Here is a 10,768-nt window from a genome sequence, read left to right as displayed (position 1 = left end):
GGCATCTTGTAAGTTTTATCATCTGTCAACGGAAGCTCTTCTGATTTCGGCCGTTAGTATGTAGAAAAAAAAAACCCAGCAATCTTTCCCAAAAATGTCGTCTCCGATCACTCAAATGTTCCACATTCCGACGTGCTGTTTCTTCCTTCACCCTCTTAGCTGACAGAAATGCAGAGGTACTTACAGCTCCGTAATGGGAAAATAAAGAATGACCCATATTTTAATTCTTAGTTTTTCTGCAGAATGGTTTGTTGTTTTGACTTTTTTGTACAATCTGGTAAGTGGGTTATTTTCATTTTTATGGATCTTGTCCTTTTCTATAGAGAAATGGCATGCATGGATATGGAACTTTAGCAGAAAAAATGGTTTCTTTTTTGCTTTTATATTGCAGAATTATAAACGATGACTGTAAATTTGCTGGTGCGTTAGTGACCAAATTGGCTTCCGTTGTTTAAGAACTAACTAGCTTCAAATATTTGATGAAGAAGAAAAAACTGACCAAAATGATGGTTTTTTGAGTTCCATATCTAACTAAAGTGTTCATGGAAATTCCTGTTATAAAGACAAAAACTTGACCAAAAAAGTTAAAGGGCCACCCAAAATAAGGATGGATGCAGTGATTTTATTGCTTTCAGGGTAAATAGTTTGAAGTTTGAAGTTCAAGTCTCTTGTCCATAAAAGCAAATCAATGTACTGAGGACACAAAGTATAGTTGCTCATATAAGTTGGGAAATTTTGAATATCAGCATTGTGGTATGAAAGGCTCTTTTTGGTAGTTAGTAGATTCTAGCAACTCTAGTTGCTTATTTTTGTACTCTGACTATTTTTGGGATGCATGTATGGCTTCTCTTTTTTGATTAACTATAACTGATTAGGACCCTGCTTTCTGTCCAGGTAGAAAAATGATAACATTAGATAAGAGTTTGGACAAAATGAGTGTTTTGAAGAAGATATCTGAAGCTCTGGCTACCAATGAAGCCAAAAAGGACCGGCTTAAAAATTTTATTCTGTTGTTAATGCTTGAATGGGAAGATTTTGAGAGCCACTTGGATTTAACTGGCTTGCTTTTCCGGGAATGCTTAGCTGAACTTCAGTCCAGAGAGACCCATTTAAGCTCAGTTCAAGAATCAGTGAGTGAAAGTTCAAAAGAAATGGATATGACAAGGAAATCTCTTGAACAAAAGTTTGACGAATTAGTTGAAAAAGAGAAGGAATTTTGTTTATTTCAAGAAAAAGGGAGTAATGAATTAAAATTGCAGGAGGAGACATTAGGTATGATTCGTGAGGAAATTGAGGTGAGAGAGTTAAAATTGAATGAACAAGAGAAATTGATACAAGGGCTTTTTGATAAGATTGAGCTGGAGCAAAAGGAATTTGAGAGTATTAAGAGTTCAGTTGGAGACAGGTTTAACGAAATTGGGTTAAAGGAGTATCACATAGAGCAAAGAGCTAATGAACTTGATTTGAAAGAGCAAAAGTTGATGCATCGTGAAAAGGAGATTGAATCAAGGGAAAAGATTTTGTATCTAAAGATGAAGGAAATTGAACTTAAAGGGAAACAATTTGATTCTGCTAAAATCTCCAATAAACACTTGCAAGATTCTGGTTCTGAAGCAAAGCATGGTCTTCACCTGAATGAGGAAGAAAGTTTAGCATGCACAGAACGGGGAAAGCAATTGACAGATGCTGTAGGGCATATAGCATCTCATAATATGCAAAATGTTACTGATCACAAGAGTAAAAAACTGCTAGATTCATCAGTTGATTCGACAACAATCTGGGAGTCTTGCTGCTTTTTTTGTGATGTAAGGAAAGTGCTCTTCAAACGTGGCCTAAAAAAAGATTTCTTCTGCCAGAACTGCTCAAAATATTACGTTGCTTTTTCAAGTGCAATGGGTTATGAGGAGAATGGTAACATTAAAATGCTCAAGTCATGCACAGCGACTGAAAGGAATGGTGATGTTCTTGGGGATGCGAGGTCTGATGATAAAGATGGAAGTGTAAATCTACTGCATCTTGGCAAAGGAGACTATGATGTTCTGAGGTTTGATCATTCATGGCATAGAGAATCCAGTGAATCAATAAACCAGAGCAGGAAAAGAGGGAGCACTGAAACAGGAAATGAGGTCATAGCGGCTGAGGAAGTTTTGGCAGACATTGATCACCATTTCCATTGCACACCATTTGCACAATTGCTACCAATCTCTGAGAAAGGAAGAGAAAGTGGTGCTGATGACATCCCAAGCTCTTCAAAGAGGTTGCGGGTGAGCAATAATCATGATGAACAGAGCGAAGCAACGTTGCTTCAATGTTCAGCATGTGGCAATTCAACTGGTTTTTCTGCAGATGTGGATAATGGAAAGTTAAGAATAGGAGAGGGAAATTCTCCTATTGAACAAAGCTTGCAAGATTGTGATATTAATGATATTCCTGAATTTAAGGGAAATGCTCCTACCGAAGAAAGCTTGCAAAATTGTGATGTTATTGATGTGTCAGGATCAGGTTCTGCTGATCATTCAGTAATAGGAATTATGTATCCTCCGGGAGAATTTAATGATTTTGACAAGTACAGAGAAGAGAATTGTTTCTCCCCAGGTCAAATTTGGGCTTGTTATGATGATACTCATGATCCCATGCCAAGATTCTACGCCCAAATCATGAAGGTACATGTTCGCCCATTTAAATTGTGCATAAATTGGCTATATCCTCATCCAGGATATCAAGGTGGGATTGACTGGGTAAACAGGGACATACCTGTGGCCTGTGGCGAGTTTGCACGCGATAATTCTGAACACATCACTACTTTTCGTATATTCTCTCATCAAGTAAATTATGATAAGAATATGGATAGACTAACATATACAATATATCCTAGAAATGGGGAGATTTGGGCCCTATTTAAGGACTGGGATATAAGGTGGAGATCAAATCCAGAAAATCACCCTAGGATGAGGTATGAATATCAATTTGTGGAGGTTGTCAAAGAATATGTTGAGAGTACTGCTGTCGAGGTTGCTTTCTTGGATAAAGTTGGAGGTTTTCTGAGCCTATATCATAGGAAAATCCAAGGTAAGCCAGTTCTAATACCGCCAAATCAACTACTAAGATTCTCACATCGAGTCCCCTCTTATACGATGCATGGCACTGAAGGAGAAGGTGTCCCAGAAGGATCTTTTGAACTTGATCCTGCTGCCATACCTCTGGCTCCTCAATGAGATTATTCTTAGTGAAGCTGACATAAATGCTGTAAAGGACTGAATCTGTGTTTATATGGAGCTTCTATCTCAGTTTTACATGTCATTAACTTAATCCTAGCACTGTTTCTCACAGGTCGGTGGCATCATGGACAGTTCTTGAAGATTTTTTGTTGCCTATCATTATAGATTCTGAAGCATGCAATTGAATTTGAACAGTACCCTGTCATTTTGCATATTCTGGTAGTCTGATGTTCTAGTTATTGTGGATCATTTTTCTTTATAAATTTCCTTCTGAATTTGATGCTTTCAATGATCACATGCTACATTATTATTCAAGTCAAGTATTTAACATCTTGCTTCTCACAAGTGCGTCAATTTTGCTTCCACAATTGTCCTTATCATGAAGTAAAATAAATTTTGAAAATTAAGCGAAGATGTGACAGTTATAGTCTATATTTTGGCTTGTAGAACTCTGTAATCTTCCCCCATATGGTTGAACTTACATCCATGCTTTGGTTGGAGACATGCCTAAATCTTTGTGTACATACAGATAAGCCTTTACTGAATCAATGCCTCAAAAAGAAAGTTCTGATCTTTTAGATGCTCTATCTAAGATCAAAATGTTTTCATTTTCTTCTCTGCACCAAAATTCATCCTGGCACCTCTTTCTTTAACGAGTGTCAATCTTCTCTGTCTCTCTCCCTTCTTCAACAAACGACAGTCTTCTCCATCTTCCTTCCTTTCTCAGTTTGTTCTATTTGCTGAATATTTTGGCTGTTCTGGTAGCCTTCAGGCAGAAATTTTGAGGCGATGACTGCCTCACAGTTAATTTGCGTCAAGTTTGAGAACTCATTTGTCATTGTAGGAGGGGCACAAACAATGAGCACAGTGGTTCGAGTTTGTGACTCTGACATTAGTTTCTGATTTTGTGACCTGTAAAACCCTTGTTCTTTAGTACTATGGCCCTCTTTCTCGTAATCTTGTATCTATATTGTTTCTTTTGCATGTAATTTCTTACAGGAATAAGAAGGGGAGAAGAAAGTCTGTGGACAATGTAATTTCTTTTTTGGAATTTTATTAATTGATTTGTCTATATTTCTGATAAAAAAAAGGCAATATTTGAATAAAAAACCCCTATATTTTGTAATATAAGAAACTAATGTCATATACAGTGATTAACCACAACTTGTTTCAGGGGACGAGAAATTCTGAGGATGTGCTACTTTAGTATTTCAAGGTTAATGTCATGATTTTGTTTTTCTGGTAGTGTCATTTTCTCAATCCTGATACTATGGAGTACATGGAAAGATTCAGGCATTTTTGCTACTTATGAATGTATTCCAAATGTCAGATATAATATGCAAAAATGTAGCTGGCAATGTTCCTCTGTGAGTACAGAAACAGCCAAGTGCTGTTTGGGGAATTTTATGGACAACCTGCAGTCTAGTGTGCGTTCTTCTGCCGTTCTTAAGTAGTTCTATACAACGTGTATGATTGTTAAGAATAATGATTAATGCTTAAAACTTGTTGACGATAAGCTTTCAACTAATAAACAATAAGCTCTCAATTCCTCTTTCAGGAGGACTAGGAATGAAAGACCGTACTGATTACTTCTTTCTTGCAGAATATTACATCCTGGCACAGTGTCTGATCCTTCAATAAAAAGCAAAAAGACAATATATATATATATATATATAGAGAGAGAGAGAGAGAGAGAGTCTTAGGAAAAGGTTACTTCCATACTTTGATCCAGTGATTGTATATCATCTAACGATGAATTAGACCTGTTAAATTATGTTGTATCCTTCTTTGATTGAAGTTCAAGATCCTATAATCAATGTGGATGAATCTTTGCCACACAACTAAAAGATATTTAATTTCATATTGGACAACTTCAATTTGTAACATAATGAGTTTCATGTTTGGAATAATTACTCACTCATAGCTTATAATGTTTCAATGATGAGACTTTGAGTGAACTTACAATATAATCCCCGTGCAATATATATTTAATCATGGGGCACAGGGAGTACATAACTAGGGTCAATTGCATGGCAGACACAAGCAAAGCACAAGGAAAAGGAAAACCTACAGACTTCGCATTCCCAAGCCTTCCCACCATTAAATTTTGTACCACAACCATTGCAGGAAGATTTGTATCTCTTTTTCGGACAGACCTAAGGGGATGCTCATGATTGGCGACTTGAATGGTGCTACCAAACTTCACATTACCATCCTTACCAAGTCGAGGAATGCATCTAGGATGAAAAGATTGATCACATTCGCGACAATGATATATCCAAGTTTTGGGGTGTATCTCATCTTTGCAAACCTCACAGTAAAGTTCATCTGGATGATCACTGAACGGTGGATGCATCAAAAGAATAGGGTGTTTATCCCATCTATGCTTGACTGCGCCTGGTAAAGTAGCACACCATTGATGCAAAAAGAAACCGCAACGACATCTATAGTAAGCATTCGAGCTTGTTATCTCCTCTCTACAGGCATGACAGTGCATTGATGGGCTTTGCCTGTAACTTCTTGCATGCCATAAAATGTGTTGTTTGTGAAGTTTGTAAACCATTTGCTTTCCAAACGAAAAGATGAGACAGTTGAAATGGATTTTGATACGGCATTCTTCACAGTCGAAGAAAAAGCCATTACCTTTAGTATCACACCACCAGCAATAAAAGTACCCCAACTCATTTCTAAACTTTTTCAGGGTTAAAAGGTGACCATAACAGCAAACATGATACAATCTTTCAGGTGAAAAATTGGCACAGGTTAAGTGCAGCATGTACTTACACTCGGCACAAGTGTAGTACGGAGTTGAAATTGGTTGGATGCATCCATCGCATAACATTTCCTCAGTATCCTTTTCGTTCTCCACTGGCTGAGTTGAAGAAAGGATTAGCGGATGGCTGTGACTGAAATGTTTAATCTCCGGCAACAATTTTAACTCTTCTTTCATCCTTTTCTCCATCACAGGTTTGATCATTTCATCGAACACATCATTGCAGGGCAGCCTCAGATCATTAGGACCAGCATCAGCATCATTATGATCATAATCTATGCGACTCCCAAATCTTAACAAAAAATCAATTAATGCAGAAAAAAGTCAAAATGAATATCATGAAACAAATGTCATTCAAAGTAAATTACATTAATGCAGTAAAGACAAACCTGACATGGATGCTTAGGCAGTAGACATGGACAAAGTATCTACAACGACCACAATAATAAACCCATTCTGATGGCTTCAATACTTTTCTGCAAAACTCACATTCAAAATTATAGCGTCGAAATTCAAGTGGAAGTTGGTAAGCCAAGGTGAGGGGGTGATCATGATCATGATCCTCAAGTCCTTTGATTGTCGGTAATGAAGCACATTCTTCATGTATCCAAAATGAGCAGGTAGTACACATGTAAGACGGGGTATTAATGTCACTATATGGAACAAACATCAGGCTGTCACAAGCACATCACTTGCTTGACTTTTCCTTTTTTACTAGTGTCAGGGGATGTTGGTGAACATCGTATTTGATGATCCGTCGATTTGAAACTTTCAGAGCACATTCTATGCATATGTACAGATTACATTTTGGACAACTGTAACTGAAACCAGAGAAATCTTGCCAGCAAGCATCACACCGGCGCAGGGATTGAGCCAAAGTGGTGAATTTAAGAGGATGAGCTGAGTGCATTGGATGTAGAATCTCCTGATCAGCCAACTTTGCACATGTCTCGTGGAGACAGGTGCAATCACACTGTCTACAGAAGTAGGCCGGCAATGAAATGGATTTCCGACACATATAACAATTATAACTGGGCAACTTTTCCTTTTCTTCTTCTTCAAACATACCCTCAGACTTGAATTCCAGTGGATGCTCATGGCCAAAATGTTGCAGCTCCATTCTCCTTCTGCTTTATCCTATAATGTCTTGTGACTGAATGTGTAACTGAGAGTTCAAGGTAACCAGTTGAACTTATGACTGCGTACAAAATAAAATGAAACCAGCGGTGAAGAGCATATTCCTTGATTGCTCTGGCAAGTAACTAGCTTGGTCCACTCTCATCCTCTTTTTCTTTCTTTGACATTATGTTATTTGTGCAATATATTCTGTTAGTCGGAGAATATTGTGTTTAGTTGATCCTTTTTCTAATTTATAGAGTATTAATCATGTACTGTAAAGGGTAGATTCTTTTTCTTTTTTCAATTTTAAAAGAATTTTTCTCTCTTTATGAAGTTCCTTATGCAATTCTTCTGTTGCACAAAATTCTGAGTTAAGTCGAGCAAGACACATGAGTCTAATGTTGAAGTCAATAGCTTAAGAAAGCAGGCAAGTATATCTTACTATAGGTGCTGATCATTGTTGCAGCGATCTAGGCACCTAACATAAGCAAAATATCTGCAATATCTATCTCTACAGGAGAACCATACTCCAGGTTCCATGTGCATCATGCTATAAATTAGTAGTAATCATTAATCATCAAATAATACTTTATCTACTACCCACTAGACAAGATATAGTCCACTATCATTATTTAGCAATTCTTTACTAATTTTTGTAAATGTCAATGTCAAGTAGTGCATATTATGTATCTAATATTTTTTTTTTCACGTCTATCAGTGATAAATGTAAATTAATAGTTATAAGTCTTTACAACAAACATGACATTCAAATTTATAACAAATAATTCCGAAGTAAAATATTAGCCTAGGTAGTCGGGGTGGTCATGATGGTCACATCTCGGTCTTTCCTAATTCACGAAGCTGCACAACATTTGTGAATTCATGATGCACAAGTGGTATACGAGTAAGAATAAGATTGATACATACATGGAGTGCCTTAAATTAGGTTTGTTTAAAACAAAATAGTGTTCCTGACTCGCATTGGTAATTAGCACTTGGTTTGTTTGGATAGAGTATTATTTGAAATAATTACTGTAACACTTTTTGTGATGTGATGTATGTGAGATAAAAACAATGGTTGGGAATATAAAAGTGTGGGTTAAAAAATGTATTTATAATGTAAGCGAAATATTATTTGAAAAAAATAATGTATCCAAACAAATTTTTTTTATTGGGCATAGTACCTTCATTTGCTTTATTATCAATTTTATCCATGCCTAATCCTCTTTTCCTTTTCTCCAAGATATCAGTATCGTTATTCTTCAAACTGTGACCCTACTTTATGTGGAATCACCACTGTTACTGTGTGAGAAATATATAGAAAAATTCACCCAAAGTTCTTTTCTTCTTAACATGGTATCAAATCAAGGATTCTAGGGTCTCTGTTGAAGTGCTACTCTAATATAATTTTAAATGACGAATCATGGCAGAATCATCTGAAATAGTGAAACACAGTGAAACTGCCCCCCATGCTAAAAGACTTGACTGCATGAATGGTAGAAATCTAGGTCAAGAGTCAAACGACTACACCAAGTAGTGGTTCATCCATGGCGAATATTAGCGTCAAATTGGATGACACCAGCTAGAGAGGAGTCATCATCTGCTCCAGAAAATTTAGAAGTTCAAAATGAGCAAAATGTTGTAGATCATGAGAAAGAAACATTGTTGGATTCATCATGTTACTGAACAACATTTTGGACTATGTGCCCATTTTGTCGTGTTAGATTTGATCATTTTAATCGTGACCTGGACAAAGTTTTGTGCTGCGAAAACTGCTCTGAGTATTTTATCGCGTCCACTGGTGAATCAGGTGGATGGGGGCCGGGTATGCCCACAGTAGGGGGCTTCAATCAGATACAATAATAGGGAGGAATGCTGATGTGGATACCAGGGTAGAGGAGAATATTGGAAATGTGAATATGGTGGAAGTTGGAAGAGGAGAGTTTGATATGCCTGGAATTGATGCAAGACAACCTGAAGAATCTGGAGAAGTAAGAAAGAAGAACAGTAGGGGACTTGAATTAGATATGGGGAAAGAGAAACTTGACGATGTTGGTGTGGACTGTGAATATGAGGGCTGAAGAGAACAGTGTAAATGAAGATATAGTGGATGCTGGGAAACGAGAGTTTGATTTGCCTTGGGTTGGAGACAGACAGCCTGATGAATCTGGAGAATCAAGGAAAAAGTACAGTAGGGGACTTGAATCAGGAACAGGGACAGAGAGGATTGGTGATGTTGGTGTATATACAAGTGCTGAAGAGGCCTAGGACCGATGCTAGACAGCCTGAAGAATCTGGAGGACTAAGAAAAAAGAACAGTAGGGGACTCGATCCAGGAACAGGGACAGAGAGGATTGCTGATGTTGGTGCACGTAAAATGACTGAAGAAGAGAATGTTGAAAATGCAAATATTGGAAAAGGAGAGTTTGATTGGCCCGGGACTGAAGCTAGACAGCTTGGAGATTCTGGTTTATCTGGAGAATCAAGAAAAAGAAGCACGACAAAACGGAGCTCGCACTGACGGAATCTACCATGTTGGGGGGATTATCTGAGCTATTGCAAGTCATTTCGGACAAAGGTAAAGCCAGTGGTGCTGATGGTGTTGCAAGCTCTTCAAAGAGGTTGAGAACAATTAAAGCGAAAGACCGAAAAAAAAAAAAAAAAAGGCAACATGTAACAATGGATTCAAGCTGCACATAACTTGGCTAGAGCCTAATTCACAACATCAATCAAGGTGAAATTTGTTGGGTTAAAAAGGGCTTACCTGTTTTCTATGGAAATCATAACAGAATTCTCTAGGCCCTTGAGCAATCTTGAAAACTCCATCTACTTCCTCAAAGCAATTACATTTAAGAGTTTGCCCCGAGAAATTTCTAAGATATACAAAATAGTTTGCTCATGCACAAGAGTTTTAGTTGATTTAAACAACAGATACTCGTTAAGAAAGGTTTCTAGTATCATGTTTTTGGTAAATCAAAATTAAATAGAAAAGCACGTTATGTTTGAGCATGTCCATTTACCTAGTAATTTTGATATAAAATTGAGTACAATAGCAAAATTGACCAGCCGTTAGACAAGCACTTATAAAAAGTTAGTGAAGGTACACATGAATATTAGTTGTTAGTATAATCACTCTCCTATCTCCCTTTGCAGAGAATTTTACTTCTCAGCCCTGGCAGTATTTTAGAACCAGTCAACTAGACACACTTCTTTACCCCAAAAAAGAGAGAGATAAAACGCCCATCTATCGTTTTGAAAGAACCAAATATCCCTCCTCAGCTTGCAAAATCAAAAGAAACCGTAATAGGGCTGCCGATTTCAGGAGAGATTACGCTTTATTTAAAAAACTTCACCATGACAAACTCGGTAATCAATCTTTGCAAGTAAAATGCTAATGGTATTGTCACTATATTATTTTTCATAGCAAGAGGCTAAAAGATCAAGAAAATAGTGGGAGTGCCATTATTAAAAATTATAGTGCATTAACAGTTGTCTTTTCTTTTTTTACAATGCCAACATGAAATAAAATTTCAAAAATGATTAACTAGGATACCAAGATGTCATATAATATATATATATGTATATATATATATATATATATATTTGTTTCCTAGTTGCATCTTTATCAAATTGAGATTAGTTAGTATTACATTTCTTA

At 36.9% G+C, this 10,768-nt stretch overlaps 3 protein-coding genes across 3 annotated transcripts; 1 reads left to right on the top strand and 2 right to left on the bottom strand.

Annotated features, from left to right (window-relative positions):
- Positions 1-1,778: 1,778 nt before the first annotated feature.
- LOC113763816 lies at positions 1,779-3,472 on the top strand. Its single transcript, XM_027307763.1, has one exon. The coding sequence runs from the start codon at positions 1,893-1,895 to the stop codon at positions 3,213-3,215; it is 1,323 nt and encodes a 440-aa protein (XP_027163564.1). The 5' UTR covers positions 1,779-1,892; the 3' UTR covers positions 3,216-3,472.
- Positions 3,473-5,136: 1,664 nt separating this feature from the next.
- Positions 5,137-6,734, bottom strand: LOC113760169. The gene is made up of 2 exons (XM_027302738.1): positions 6,381-6,734; positions 5,137-6,283 (listed from the first exon to the last, which is right to left on the bottom strand). The coding sequence occupies exons 1-2, from the start codon at positions 6,659-6,661 to the stop codon at positions 5,137-5,139; spliced, it is 1,428 nt and encodes a 475-aa protein (XP_027158539.1). The 5' UTR covers positions 6,662-6,734.
- Positions 6,680-7,111, bottom strand: LOC113760168. The gene has a single exon (XM_027302737.1). It carries the CDS (start codon positions 7,109-7,111, stop codon positions 6,680-6,682), a length of 432 nt encoding a protein of 143 aa, XP_027158538.1.
- Positions 7,112-10,768: the final 3,657 nt, after the last annotated feature.

Source organism: Coffea eugenioides, chromosome 2, assembly GCF_003713205.1.
Source record: "Coffea eugenioides isolate CCC68of chromosome 2, Ceug_1.0, whole genome shotgun sequence".
NCBI classification, from domain to species: Eukaryota; Viridiplantae; Streptophyta; class Magnoliopsida; order Gentianales; family Rubiaceae; genus Coffea; species Coffea eugenioides.
The sequence above is the reverse complement of the archived record's forward strand: the minus strand, read 5'-3'. Positions and strand labels throughout refer to the sequence as shown.

What these genes read in the sequence shown, in the direction of transcription:
- LOC113763816 (XM_027307763.1), top strand. Translation starts at nt 1,893, where the DNA reads ATGGGTTATGAGGAGAATGGTAACATTAAAATGCTCAAGTCATGCACA.
- LOC113760169 (XM_027302738.1), bottom strand. Translation starts at nt 6,661, where the DNA reads ATGTTTGTTCCATATAGTGACATTAATACCCCGTCTTACATGTGTACT. An exon ending in TGCCTAAGCATCCATGTCAG is followed by an intron (nt 6,284 to 6,380) that starts GTTTGTCTTTAC and finishes TTTTTTGTTAAG; the next exon opens with ATTTGGGAGTCGCATAGATT.
- LOC113760168 (XM_027302737.1), bottom strand. Translation starts at nt 7,111, where the DNA reads ATGGAGCTGCAACATTTTGGCCATGAGCATCCACTGGAATTCAAGTCT.